This window comes from Hyperolius riggenbachi, chromosome 8, assembly GCF_040937935.1.
Source record: "Hyperolius riggenbachi isolate aHypRig1 chromosome 8, aHypRig1.pri, whole genome shotgun sequence".
Taxonomy (NCBI): domain Eukaryota; kingdom Metazoa; phylum Chordata; class Amphibia; order Anura; family Hyperoliidae; genus Hyperolius; species Hyperolius riggenbachi.
The window spans coordinates 284,142,708-284,157,860 of NC_090653.1; the positions used below are offsets into that span (position 1 = coordinate 284,142,708).

The window sequence follows — 15,153 nt, forward strand, 5'->3', positions numbered from 1 at the left end:
GAATCATGAAATTGTATGTAGATTAGCATATGTGATGATGTAATGTTTCACTTGGGTGGGACTTCCTGTGTGGGTGGTCCTATAAAAGGGGAAGTTGGTGTTGTGGGTGGTACACTTGAGAAAGGGTCAGGTGACCCGTAACATGTATGTGTCCATGCTCTGAATAAAACAAATGCAAGTTTGAAGCCTGTGGAGTGCCTTTTCCTTATTGGTTCTTGGATTCTACTGAGGTAAGGTGTGTACACCCCTTTGATGGATGTCGCCCACCAGGGTTCGGGAGCTGATCCCCTTGGCAAGGGTGTAGCAATAGCCATAGCAACTGCTATGGGGCCGTGCATCAGAGAGGGCCCAGGTGGAACTGGACGTATTCAACTTTCATGAGTTCCTCCACCCTATGAATTTGTCTAAGTGCTCATGGACTATATGTATAGATGGCATAAGAATGTAAATTGCCCAATTAACTCATATCCACAGGGTAGGGGCAGGTGACATTGCTCAAGAATGCCTACATCATCTGATAGCCTCATGAAAGTTTTGCTATGAGGTCCCCTTATCTCTAGCTATGCCACTGCCACTTGCGTGACATCGCTGGGCCAGGCTGCACTAATGCAAAGCCAGCCGTGTAGCTGATGACTCATTCTGTTGCTATGCGGGGGCTGAGGAACAACGGAGCGGCGCTTGCGTCACACAGCGTGCCAGGGAGCAGTGTGCACGAAAACATTGGCCATCGCTGGGGTGAGTTGATCCACGGAGTAGATTTCTTGCGTGTCGGTGGTCAGGAGCGCCTGGTTATTGGCTGAGGGGGTAGTTACTGGCCGCCAGTGCCCGCCACAGCTGACTTTAATCAAACGTGTGTATGCGGCTTTAAACTATACAGGCCTGAGGTTAATGTTGTCTGAAATTTCCATTAGCATTAGTAAGGTGATCAAACTAAAGGACCAAAATTCTGGCATCAATAGGGATACATTTAAAAATGGCTCTGCTAAAAATGGTCCAGGGTTATGCCAGTAATGACATCTTGCTACTAACATCATTTAAAATCTTAGGAGTTTTCTAAAACCTTGAATGAGGTTAGTAAAAAAATTGCATTACCTACCGGCATCTACATTATCTGGTCCCAGCGATCGTATCTCCTCCACTTCCTGGGTAGTTTGCAGCTGCCCTGCAGCCAGCCAATCTCCATGTGGAGACCGAAGCTGCATTGTGATTGGCTGGCTGCAGGACAGCTGCAAACTAGTAAGTGGAGGTGATATGCTCACTGGGACCAGGTAATGTATAACTACACCCCCATCTACTCTCACACTGAACCCTCCCTCTACCTATTCCTAACCCTAAGACTCCTCTGGTGCCAAACCCTAACCACTCCACCCCCGCTGCTTATCCCTAACAACTCCACTCCCTCTGCCTAACCCTAACCACTCCAGCCTGCTCCTAACCCTAACCACTCCACCCCCGCTGCTTATCCCTAACCACTCCACTCCCTCTGCCTAACCCTAACCACTCCAGCCTGCTGCCTAACCCTAACCACTCCAGCCTGCTGCCTAACCCTAACCACTCCACCCCCGCTGCTTATCCCTAACCACTCCACTCCCTCTGCCTAACCCTAACCACTCCAGCCTGCTGCCTAACCCTAACCACTCCACCCCCGCTGCTTATCCCTAACCACTCCACTCTCTTTGCCTAACCCTAACCACTCCAGCCTGCTGCCTAACCCTAACCACTCCACCCCCGCTGCTTATCCCTAACCTTTAACCACTCCACTCTCTTTGCCTAACCCTAACCACTCCAGCCTGCTGCCTAACCCTAACCACTCCACCTCCGCTGCTTATTCCTAACCACTCCACCCCCTCAGCCTAACTGTAACCACTCCACCACCATGCCTAAACCTAACCACTTCACCCCCACTGCCTAACCCTAAGCACTCCACCCCCGCTGCCTAACACTAACCACTCCACCCCCGCTGCTTAGCCCTAACCACTTCACTCCCTCTGCCTAACTGTAACCACTCCACCCCCTCTGTCTAGCCGTAACCACTCCACCCCCACTGCTTAACCCTAACCACTCCACCCCTGCTGCTTAGCCCTAACCACTCCACCCTCCACTCCACCTCCGCTGCTTATCCCTAACCACTCCACTCCCTCTGCCTAACCATAACCACTCCACCCCCATGCCTAACCCTAACCATTCCATCCTCACTGCCTAACCCTAACCACTCCACCCCCGCTGCTTAGCCCTAACCACTCCACTCCCACTGCCTAACCCTAACCACTCCACCCCCTCTGTCTAGCCATAACCACTCCACCCCCACTGCTTAACCCTAACCACTCCACCCCTGCTGCTTAGCCCTAACCACTCCACCCTCCACTCCACCTCCGCTGCTTATCCCTAACCACTCCACTCCCTCTGCCTAACCTTAAAGTAGACCTAAGGACAAAATATATACATGCCTGGGACTTTCTCCAGCCCCCTCCAGGCTTATCGCTCCCTCGCTTTCCTCCTCCGCCACCCGGATCGTCCGCAATTCAGCCTCAAAAGTCTTCCGGTGTGGGGTGTTTCTGTCCATCCGCAGCCCAGCTGTGCTCACACCCCCATCACGCTTCTGGCAATGGGAGAATTCTCTGCCTGCATAGTACTACTGTGTCGAACGCTCCTGATGACGGGAGCACTATGGGGTAGTGTGCAGCCGGCCCCGACTGGAGGACTTTCCTGAGAAAATTGCAGCAGATCCAGGTGTCGGACTCGGAGGATAGCGGTGTGGGAGAGATCAGCTTGGTGGGTCCTGGAAGAAGCCCCAGGTATGTATATATTTTTTTCTATCTCATGTACACTTTAAATGCTCCCTGCCTAACCCTACTCCTCCTGCCTAATTCAAACTACTCCTGCTGCCAGGCCCTGTCCGCCCATGATGCCAAATGAGGCGACTTCCTTAGGCGGCAGAACTCTGGGGGCAGCACCAGGCAGAAACAGGAAGTGAAGAGAATGCCTGGCCAACCTATACTAGGGGCAACTGTACCTGGCTAACCTAAACTGGGGGCAACTGTACCTGGTCAACCTATACTGGGGGCACCTATACCTGGCTACCACCACTGGTAATGCCTATACCTGGCTACCAATACTGAGGGCACCTATAACTGGCTACCAATACTGGGGGCACCTATACCTGGCTACCAATACTGGGGGCACCTATACCTGGCTACCAATACTGGGGGCACCTATACCTGGCTACCAATACTAAGGGCACCTATACCTGGCTACCAATACTGGGGGCACCTATACCTGGCTACCAATACTGGAGGCACCTATACCTGGCTACCAATACTGGGGGCACCTATAACTGGCTACCAATACTGGGGGCACCTATACCTGGCTACCAATACTGGGGGTACCTATACCTGGCTACCAATACTGGGGGCACCTATACCTGGCTACCAATACTGGGGGTACCTATACCTGGCTACCAATACTGGGGGCACCTATACCTGGCTACCAATACTGGGGGTACCTATACCTGGCTACCAATACTGGGGGCACCTATACCTGGCTACCAATACTGGGGGCACCTATACCTGGCTACCAATACTGGGGGCACCTATACCTGGCTACCAATACTGGGGGTACCTATACCTGGCTACCAATACTGGGAGTACCTATACCTGGCTACCAATACTGGGGGCACCTATACTTGGCTACCTACTGCACCTATAACGTGTGGTGCAAATTGTTGGGTGCTGTGCGATCGATCCAATTCAGGTGTGTGTGTGGGGGGGGGGGTCCTGACAAGTTCGCCTCGGGCAGCTACAAGTCTAGAACCAGCCCTGCCTGCTGTAATAGTAAATGCTGTAAATAGCAGCAAGGGAGTTAAATTATGGTACACAATAAATTTACCTTTGCGGTTTTACTATTGCTGCCTATGGTGGTGGTGCCATTTTTATCGGTGCTCATCCTGCATATCACTAGTACCTACAATGTTCAGCATTGCCCAGTGTGACTTGGCCAGTTGCCAGCAGATTGTGGAGGTATTTTCTAGTGTAAAAGCAGCACTTTCGCTTTGCTTTCTCCTCTATTTTCTCCAGGATAGGTGATTCTCTCAGCCTTTCGGGACACCTCCAATGAAATAAATAATCCTGATAGCCTCTCCAGCACGCCTGCTGCGCTTCTTTACTCTTATGTTTCGCAGCTGTAAGAAAAATAAAGGGAGGAGTCAAAAATCCCATCCAGACCTCAGAACAATTAGATCTGCTTCATACTTAAAGAAGAACTGTAGTGAAAATAATGTAATTAATACAACTTGCTTATTTTTCGTATAAATTATTTAATCAGTGTTTGGCCATTGTAAAATCTTTCCTCACCCTTATTTACATTCTGGAATTTAACACAGTTGGTTGTATCTTTAGTCCTGACAGGTGCAGCTCTGCAGAATATTTGTTTCTGAGAATCCAAAGCCAATGAAAATAATACCTGGTCTCCCAGAATTCTCTAGGAGGAAAATTTCCCTTAGCTAAACAGCCTAGGCTAAGCATCACTGGGAGGGCTGAGCTACATACCAATATATGGCAATGCAAAGTGTAGAGTACAGAGCAAACATCTGCTGAGAAGTGATGGCCCAAAACATCACATTTTCTTGCCACAAAGGTTCGCAAACCAACAAACCGCCGTAGACTTCATTAGGCAGGTGGATTCTAAAGCCTACAGGGATTGTTTCTGGCCATAAAAGTGATGGAAAAGTTGTTCCAAGGGGCCTACCACCTGGGCCGTGGCATGCCAAAGGGGGATCCATGGCAAAAGTGCCTACAAAAATGTTGTAGTTGATGCAGAGTTGTGTTTTAATCTCAAAAGGCCAGAAATCACAGTACATTCCTAAATGTGTGGAATTAAGTGCTTTAAAACGTCTGGCGTGCGTACACTGCGATAATGTAGTCTAAGGGTTAGGTCTGGTTCACACTGACAGATGAAACGCTGTATTTACCGTACCGCAAACAACCGCAAAGATCTTTAGTCTATCTATTTTTCAAAAATAATTGATGTTAAAGCCGCAGCAGAGGACAGAACGGACTAGCGGGGGCGTGTAGCAGTGGGAACTGTATGATGATACAGAACAGACCAGTGTGTGTATGTACAACTTTTTTTTTTTGCTTAGTGTGAACTTCTCCATATTAACTAATTACATGACCAGGCAGCCACGTGAGATTGCACGCTAACAGGTCTGTAACTGTAAGGCCCTTAGGTGTATAGTGCTTCAATAACAGTAACGCAACCAAAAAAACACAGATTCGACAGTGTGATCCCAGTGTTGGCGTAGTAGGCTTTATTGATCACCTGAGGTGACCATTAAAAAAAGGTTTTGCCGAAACTTATCTAGCTGATTGAATTTAGTCTGTCCACAATGAAGCAAAGACCTTATCATCTTCGGTGTGCCAACACACTCATACAGGTCATTGCTTCATTGAGATACGCAAGCCCCTTCAGCACCACAAGGTAATGATCAAGAAGGGGAATTGACATACACATGCCTTTTTTTTTTACAGTCACTGTGTAGCACCAGAGGTCAGAAAACATTGGTTTTGTAGCAGCCGCTTCTGTAGTAGCGGCCTTAAAAATTCAGGATTTACCGTATCAAATGTTAAAAAACATTGCGGCTTGGACCTTAGTTTGTGGTGGTGGTGGAGAAAGCAGCTGTGTGGGTAGTCCTGCAGCCTGCAGACAGGAAAGACAGCTGTGTGCAGGGTCGTATTTCTGGGAAGGCCAGAAAGGCCACGGCCTAGGGCGATAAAATTACCTTTCAGGGTCTGACCAAGCCTCTGCCTCCAAATAACAGGCGCATCAGAAAAGTAATTGGCTTGCTGGCCTGGGTCATGGCATAAGAGCTCCTTCCCTACTCCCTGGTGCAGGAGGGGAGCAATATGCAGACGCTGCTGCAGCTTAGCATCCCAGAGTGGCAAATCCCCAGCCGCCACTATTTCTCCAGGAACACCATCCAGGCACTCCATAAGTTTGTGTTGGAAAACGTGGCCCATTCGCTCGACTACTCTGTGAGCGAGCGGGTCCACGTCACCATGGACTCGTGGAGTAGCCGATTTGGGACAGGTCACTACCTGTCCTTTACAGCACACTGGGTGACACTGGTAAAAGGGAGGGAGGATAAGAGAGCAGCAGCCCAGTTTCATCACGCGGGATCAGCAGACTCCTCTCATCCCACTCCCTCCACACCCGGCAAGCAAACCCGTCTCGGCAGCAGCAGCGCCAAGCAGTGGTGCTAATACGGATTCCGGATATCTGAATTACCCGGATAATCCAAACTTTTCCACTATCCGACTCGGTTTTGGATTCGGATTCTGGATACCTGGGCCAAATCCGGAATGCTGTATCCGGATTGGCAGCAGTATCCAGATAGGAATTCGGATATCCGGTCGGATATCTGGATCCGGGTACTGTAACTATGGAGAATGATGTCCATGACTTCACTGAGCCAATCAGAGGGCTCCCAGCAGAAGCCCTAGCAACCAATCACAGAAGGGAAACCTGGCCAGCCCCTCCTGACCTCATTAAACCAATCAGAGGGCTCCCAGCCTAAGCCATAGCACCCAATCACAGAAGGGAACCCTGGCCAGCCCCCCCCCCCCCATGTATATTAAGGAGGGGTGCCATGATGAGAAATCTCATCCTTGCTTGTGTGACTGCTCACTGAGAGACATGCTCCAGTGCTGCTGGCCTAGCAAGTGCTGTATACAGTGATAAACCTAAAGCTGTTGCAGTGATTAACACCTTCACTATCACTACACTATTGTTCTATTGTTTATTAGGTAACTAGCTTGATTTCATTCAGTGACAGTCAGAGTGTGTGCTGCAGGCCTGCTGCAGCAGCTGCTATTAGGTCACTCCTGCCAACACTGAGGCCTATTCAGGCAGCCAGTCCTCAGTGGCCTCCTCTGCTTCCTCCATCGCTTCCTGTGCAAGGAAAAACTGCCGCCAGACCCTGTTGGGTGAGTCTTTCCCTGTTGGCAAGTGGTGGGCATGAAGTGGCTGGGAATCACTATGCCTGCCTTACCACCCTTTACCACCACAACCTCCTGGCTCCTCCTGATTAACTATTACTAACTAAGCTGCCTGGTTCACAATTTTTTTACAGCCGTGGTACCACCAACGCTATGTGCCATGTGGCACTTGCCACATGGCATTTGGCATGTGGCACTTGGTACATGGCACTTGGCCAAGTGCCACTGCCAAGTGCCACGTCTGGCATGCTCCTGGCAGACGATACACTTGCTACTGCTGCATTGCTCTGCTCCTGCTGCCTGTGCTGCTCTCACCGCCAGGGTGCCACAGGCCACTGATACCACTTATATTTAACCCAAAACATAATTGCTGCGTAATTTTTTGGAGGTGTCTTGGCTGAAAACTGTCATGTTCCAGTTGTGCAGTTGGACTTTGGACACAATGTGGGTTGCATGACCGCTGTCTGGAACCTAGTCCTGATGTTAATTTACAGCCATTTTCTTTGGGGGGGGGGGGGGGGGGGGGTTAAGTCCCCACATAATCAATTAGTGTTTCCCTTTAAAAAAAAACATGATGCTACATGCCTCATTTACCCTAAAAAACGGTTTAGAAGCAACTTAAAGGCCACTTCCGGTTTTCTATCCGGATATCCCGGATACTGGGTACGGATATACAATTGTATTCGGATATCAAAAAGTTTGGATTCGGATATCCGATCCGGATTCAGATATCTGGGTATCCAGATCCAGATATCTGGGTATCCGGATCTGAATCAATTCGGATTTTGAAAAGGGGTATCCGGGCAGCACTGGCACCAAGCCTCGGCACTGCCAATCGCTGCTGAAATTAGTGACCCTGGGGAAGGAAAGACCAACGTCCTGGCCGCCCTCAGGAAGCAGGAGCGGAGGTGGCTGACCCCCTGAGGCCTGGAAGAGGGTAATGTGGCGGCTGATAATGGGGCCAACCTGGTGGCCACAGTGCAGCAGGGAAACCTCCAGCACATCCCCTGCTTGGCCCACGTTCTGAATCTTGTGGTGTGGCGCTTCCTGCGCACCTACCAGGGGATGAGCGACCTGCTGCAAGATGCCCGGGAGGTGGTACGCTTTTTCCGCTGCTCTGCCACTGCCTCTGCACTCCTGTCCAGCTTATAGTGGCAATATGGCAAGCCACACCGCCTGATCATTGATATGCCAACTCGCTGGAATTTCAACTCTGGCCATGTTGGCACTTGGCACGGCTGTGTCAGCACAGGCTGGCTCTTAGGGCCTACATTTTAGACCCAAGTGTCCCCAGCAACCAGCAAGCCCCCATTATCACTGCAACTCAGTGGACACTGATGCAGCAAGTATGCCTGGTGCTGAGCCCCTTCCTGGAGGCAACCAAGATGGTCAGCGAGGAGCGGGCCTCTGTGTGTCAGTGGGTGCCCATGGTTTGCCTGCTGGACCAGGCAATGTGCGATTTGGTGGAACAGGGGGAGGCAGCCCTGAGGCAGCTGGATCAGGAGCAGATGGCAGCACAGTCTAGCTCACAGGTGGGCTCACAGGTAGTGGAGGAGGAGGAGCAGAGCGCCGCTGGCGTTGTACGGGGATGGCGGCTTGGGGAGGAGGACGCAGCAGAGGAAGAGGACAGCAATATGGTATGGGACGATGCTGACGAGGATGAAGAGGTTGTTGCCAATGCCAATGCCCACTTGTTCCCCATTGCTGCGCACATTTTGCGCTGCCTTCGCAGGGACCCCCAGGTGATCCAGATGCATTCAAGGGAGGACATCTGGATCACCTTGATGCAGGACCCACATCTGAAGGGGAAGCTGGGAGAGTTCAAGACTCCATCCACCACCGAGCAACGCACAAGGGAGTTGTAGGAGGCCCTTGTGTGCAGACTACTGGAAGCATTCCCCCAGCCTTCCACCCCCACTGTAACTGCTTTGCCAACCCAGCAACAGGTGCCTGATGCCCCCACCAGCAGCACAACCCCCACCACCACCACCAGCAGCAGCAGCCAGCACCTCGGAGAGCTGAAGAGCCTAAGCAAGAGCCCGTATGCAGTGCAGCGGCCTAGAGCAGAGGTGCCAGCCACAGCATCCACCTCCACCCAGCACCAGCAGTGACTGACCAGCATAGTGGCTGACTACATGGGGTCATTCAGCGGGCTCAATGACACCAACAGCCCCGTAGACCCCTTGGAGTACTGGGTCAAGAGACTGGACATCTGGAGGGAGGGAGCTTGCCCAGTATGCCCTGGATCTCCTGTCCTGCCCCCCTTCCAGTGTCCTCTCCAAGAGATGCTTCAGTGTGGCCGGTGGAGTGGTAACCGAGAAGCGCTCTCGGCTGTCCCACGCCTCTGTGGACAAACTCACCTTCCTGAAAATAAACCAGGCTTGGGTGGAAGGTGAGTTCCTGGCCCCTATTGTCGGCCACAGGGGGACATGAAGTGGCTGCTGCAATTTGATAACCATGCCTGCCTTTTCGAAGAAAGTTACAACCTGCCTACCTTGGTTCATTTTTTTGCTGTGGTACTACCAGTGAGGTGCCATGGTCCTTCTGTGCTAGTACCGCACTGACCAGCCGCTTAGTCCTCCTGACTCAGTCGCTATTAAAGTCTGCGTTCACTAGAGATGGCCCAAACCTCCAATTTTCCAATTTTCGCGCGAACTTTCGCGAACCGCAATAGACTTCAATGGGGAGGCGAACTTTGAAAACTAGAAAAAATTATGCTGCCCAAAAAAGTGATGGAAAAGATGTTTCAAGGGGTCTAACACCTGGAGGGGGGCATGGCGGAGTGGGATACACGCCAAAAGTCCCGGGGAAAAATCTGGATTGGACGCAAAGCAGCGTTTTAAGGGCAGAAATCACATTGAATGCTAAATTGCAGGCCTAAAGTGCTTTAAAACATCTTGCATGTGTACATGGCCGTTTCTACGGCCGTGCGGGGCGTGCAGCCGCCCGGGGCGCTGCTGGGAGGGGGGAGCCACAGCCGAGGGGAGAGCAGCCCGACCTCTCCCTCCCTTCCTCTCCCCGGGCCACCCTCCGTGCGATCTCCCCTTGGAGGGCAAGCAGCGTGTGTGTGTATCAGCGTGTAGGCAGAGAGGAGACTGGCGGCGAGAGAGCAGCGCTTGGAGCCAGCGAGGTGAGTAGTTTTGCATAGCGCTTCCCTGCTGCATTACTCTGCACTCCGAGGGGGGATCGCACGGAGGGCGGCCCGGGGAGAGGAAGGGAGGGAGAGGTCGGGCTGCCCTCCCCGCGGCTGCGGCTCCCCCCTCCATCATGGGGGGCACCTACCTAACCTATACTGGGGCAGCTACCTATCTAACCTATCCTGGGGGGCACCTACCTATCTAACCTATCCTGGGGGGCACCTACCTAATCTAACCTATACTGGGGGGCACCTACCTAATCTAACCTATATTGGGGGCACCTACCTAATCTAACCTATACTGGGGGCATCTACCTATCTAACCTATCCTGGGGGGCACCTACCTAATCTAACCTATACTGGGGGGCACCTACCTAATCTAACCTATACTGGGGGGCAGCTACCTATCTAACCTGGGGGGCAGCTACCTAATCTATCCTATACTGAGGGGGCAGCTACCTAATCTAACCTATACTGGGGGGCAGCTACCTATTTAACCTATACTGGGGGGCACCTACCTATCTAACCTATACTGGGGGGCACCTTCCTATCTAACCTATAGTGGGAGCATTAACTTATCTAACCTGTATTGGGGGCACCTACCTACCTAGCTAGTCTATACAGGTGACAACTATACTGGCTACCTATATTGGAGGCACCTACCTAACTAACCTATACTGGGGGCATCTACCTATCTAACCTATGCTGGGGGCAACTATTCTCTCTACCTATATTAGAGGCACCCACCTAGCTAACCTGTACTGGGGGCACCTAACTATCTAACTTATACCGGGGACGCCTGCCTATCTAACCTATACTGTGGGCAACTATACTGGCTACCTATACTGGAGGCACCTACCTGGCTAACCTATACCGGTGGCAACTATACTGGCTCACCTATGCCTGGCTACCTATACTGGGGGGACCTATAGCTGGCTACCTATACTGGGGTACCTATTCTTGGGGAATCTATACTGAGTGCAACTAGAGCGGGCTAACCTACACTGCGGGCACCCATACCTTGCTTCGGGGGGGGGGGGGGCGCAATTTTTACACCCTCGCCCTGGGTGCATTTTAGCCTAGAAACTGCACTGCATGTGTATACATAAATCAGGGAGAGTAATTAGAGTACTGCTTCACGCTGACACACCAAATTCACTGTGTAACGCACCACAAACAGCTGTTTGCGTAGTGACGGCCGTGTTGGACTGGTCCACACCATGGCAAGATTGCTCTTCCTCACTCAGTGATGTTAGGTAATGTCTGACTGCCTTATCAACTTTAAATGGTTCTTTCTCTACCATTGTTAAAGCTTACATCTATTTTTTTAAATACTTGTTCTGCTTGCTGTTCAGTACCTGCAACGAGAATCTTTTATGGAGGGCAAGTCTGCCATTGCGAGTGACCACGGGTAATGGCTGGGGAATCCTGGTTCAATTCCGGTCTGGAGTGGGAGCCTAAGAAATGGCTACTACCACCACACATCCAAGGAAGGCAGCAGGCATGGCATGCACGTCCCGAGGTAGTGGCCAAAAATAACAATACAGGAGGACTTTCGAAGCCCTGGTGTATATGACACTGATAGACTTTACTACCTTTAACGAGAATCTGTTATGGAGGGCAAGTCTGCCAACCATTCAAGTGAAAGGTAAGCACTGACTGCCAGGTATAATACAATATGCAGTCAAAGATGCAGTGAAAGATATGCAGTGACTGCAAACAGCTGTTTGTGTAGTGATGGCCGTGCTGGACTGGTGCGCACCGTGACGAGAGTGCAGGTGATCACGGCTTTCCAGCCCATATGGTCACCGGGGTGAGGTAGCTGAATGACAGAACAGTGACTGTCCAGCTGATCAAATTTGGTCTGTCCACAATGAAGCAATGACCTTATTATCTTTGGTGTGCCACCCCCCGAGACACTCATATAGCTGTCGGTCATTGCTTCTTTGTGATACGCAAGCCCCTTCACCGCAGCAAGGTGATGATCACGAAGGGGAATGGGCACATGTACATGCCTTTTGTTTTGTTGTTGCAGCCGCGTGCAGCCAGAAAAATTAGGCAGACATGTACACACACCAGAAAAACTATTATAGCGGCTGCTGCTAGCAGCGGCCTTAAAAATTCAGGAATCCACCTGGAGTCCTGGACCCTGTTGGTGGTGATGGAGAAGGCAGTAAAACGGGCTGTGGGCAAAGGTGCTGTGTGGGGAGCGACTTAGTCTTGGGGCAGGAGACAGCTAGTCACACGGCATGCAGGCAGAGATTCTGTGTGTGGGGACTGACTTAGTCTTCGGGCGGGCAATAGCCCTCCGGGATCCATGCCTCATTCATTTTGATAAAGGTGAGGTACTGAACACTTTTGTGACTTAGGCGACTTCTCTTCTCAGTGACAATGCCTCCAGCTGCACTGAAGGTCCTTTCTAACAGGCCGCTTGAGGCAGGGCAAGACAGAAGTTGGATGGCAAATTGGGACAGCTCTGACCACAGATCAAGCCTGTGCACCCAGTAGCACAAGGGTTCATTGCTGCTCACAGTGTCTACATCCACACTTAAGGCTAGGTAGTCAGCTACCTGCTGGTCCTGGTGTTGGTGGAGGGTGGATCCAGAAGCGCTGAGGCGAGGTGTTGGACTAAAGAATGTCCACATGTCTGACATCACCATGAGATCGCTCGAGCGTCCTGTCCTTGCCTGCATGGACATGGGAGAAGGATTACTGGCAGTGGTACCTTTATTGCGTTGTGCTGTGACCTCACCCTTAAACGCATTGTAAAGCATAGTTGCCAGCTTGTTCTGCATGTGCTGCATCCTTTCTGCCTTCTGGTGAGTTGGTAACATTTCCGTCACTTTGTGCCTATACTGAGGGTCTAGTAGCGTGGCCACCCAGTACAGCTCATTCCCCTTGAGTTTTTTTATACTGGGGTCCCTCAACAGGCTGGACAGCATGAAAGATGCCATCTGCACAAAGTTGGATCCAGACAAACTCTTCATCTCCTCTTGCTCTTCCTCAGTGACGTCAGGTAAGTCCTCTTCCTCCCCCCAGCCACGAATAATACCATGGGAACGTCGAGCAGCACAAGCCCCTGCGACGCCTGCTGTGGTTGTTCTTCTGCGGCTGCCTCCTCCTCCTCCAAAGAAACACCTTCCTCATCATCCGAGTCTGACTCCTCTTCCCCACACGACTCTTCCTCTTCCTCCCCCCTCTGTGCTGCTGCAGGTGTTGAGGAAACATCTGATTCTGATGTAAATTGCTCCCACAACTGTTCCTCTTCACGCTCCTCCACAGCTTGATCCACCACTCTACGCACGGCACGCTCCAGGAAGTAAGCGTACGGGATAAAGACACTGATGGTGCCTTCACTGCGACTCACCAGGTTGGTCACCTCCTCAAACGGCCGCATAAGCCTGCATGCATTTCGCATCAGTGTCCAGTTGTTGGGCCAGAACATCCCCATCTCCCCAGATTGTGTCCTTCTACTGAAATTGTAGAGGTACTGGGTGACGGCTTTCTCCTGTTTCTAGCAGGCGAGAGAACATGACCAGGGTCGAATTCCAGCGAGTCGGGCTATCACATATCAAGCGTTTCACCGGCAAGTTGTTTCTCCGCTGAATGTCCGCAAAGCATGCCATGGCAGTGTAAGACCGCCTGAAATGCCCACACAACTTCCTGGCCTGCTTCAGGACGTCCTCTAAGCCTGGGTACTTTGACACAAATCTTTGAATGACTAGATTCAGCACATGTGCCATGCAGGGTACATGTGTCAGCTTTCCCAAATTCAAAGCAGAAAGGAGATTGCTGCCGTTGTCACACACCACGTTGCCGATCTCCAACTGGTGCGGGGTCAGCCACTGATCCACCTGTTTGTTAAGAGCAGCCAGGAGAGCTGGTCCAGTGTGACTCTCCGCTTTGAGGCAAGACATGTCTAAGATGGCGTGACGCTGTTGTACCTGGTATGCTGGGTCTGAGTAGCTGGAGAGGAGATGGCAGCACCAGTAGAGTTAAACTGCCACTCAGCCAAGGAGGAGGAGGAGGATGACAGCAAAGAGGATGTAGCAGGAGGAGAGGAGGTGGCAGGAAGCCTGCCTGCAAGCCGTGGAGGTGTCACAAGTTGGTCTACTGCACAGCCACGTACTCCCTGCTTGCCATCAGTCACCAGGTTGACCCAATGGGCTGTGTAAGTTATGTAACTGCCCTGACCATGCTTGGCAGACCTGGCATCCGTGGTCAGGTGGACCCTTGAGCCAATGCTGTGTGCCAGAAATGACACCACTTGCCTCTCCACTTCATGGTACAGTTTGGGTATCGCCTTTTTAGAGAAATAATAGTGGCCTGGCATCTTCCACTGCGGTGTCCCAATGGCCACAAATTTACGGAAGGCCTCAGAATCCACCAGCTGGTAAGGTAACAGCTGGCGAGCTAACAGTTCCGCCACAGCAGCTGTCAGTTGCCAGGCAAGGGGGTGACTGGCAGAAATTGGCTTCTTCCGTTCAAAGATCTCCTTCATGGACACCTGGCTGCTGTGGGCAGGGGAGCAGGAACCGCTCAAGGGCAGAGGCGGAGTGGAGGAGAGTGGCTGTGAAGGTGCAAGGGATAAAGCGGCTGAAGATGCTGCACCTGAAGGAGGAAGAGGAGAAGGAGGGTGGCTTTTCTTTTGTGTGCTGCTTTTGCTCAGGTGCTCTTCCCATTGCAGTTTGTGCCTTTTCTCCATGTGCCTTCGTAAGGCACTTGTCCCTACGTGAGTGTTGGCCTTTCCTCGGCTCAATGTTTGGAGGCAGAGACAACAGATGGCATTTGTCACGATTTCGCGAACGCCATTGCGGCAAGCGCATGTAAATTGCGCACAAAATCGGTTCTGGAGTACCCCTTTAAATTCATTAGCCTGCTGTTAGAAAATGAGTGTTTTCCCATCTCACAACCCCTGCACTGGGGGAATGTGAGTGCTTGTTTACACTTCCTGAAGATCCCCAATAAAACCCTAAAACCAGAGCCATTCACATAGCACACAAAACTTCTTCAAAGGCGATACTG

The 15,153-nt window shown here is 51.5% G+C and overlaps 1 protein-coding gene across 3 annotated transcripts in view; it reads right to left on the reverse strand.

Moving 5' to 3' along the window:
• Positions 1–2,389: 2,389 nt before the first annotated feature.
• The window catches only part of LOC137528588 (uncharacterized), a 284,000-nt gene continuing 271,236 nt past the window's right edge, over positions 2,390–15,153 (reverse strand). For all 3 annotated transcript variants that reach the window (XM_068249936.1, XM_068249935.1, XM_068249934.1), the window contains one exon: positions 2,390–4,177. In XM_068249936.1, coding sequence (XP_068106037.1) covers positions 3,954–4,177 — 224 coding nt within the window. In that variant the 3' untranslated portion in view covers positions 2,390–3,953. The remainder of the gene's footprint in view (positions 4,178–15,153) is intronic.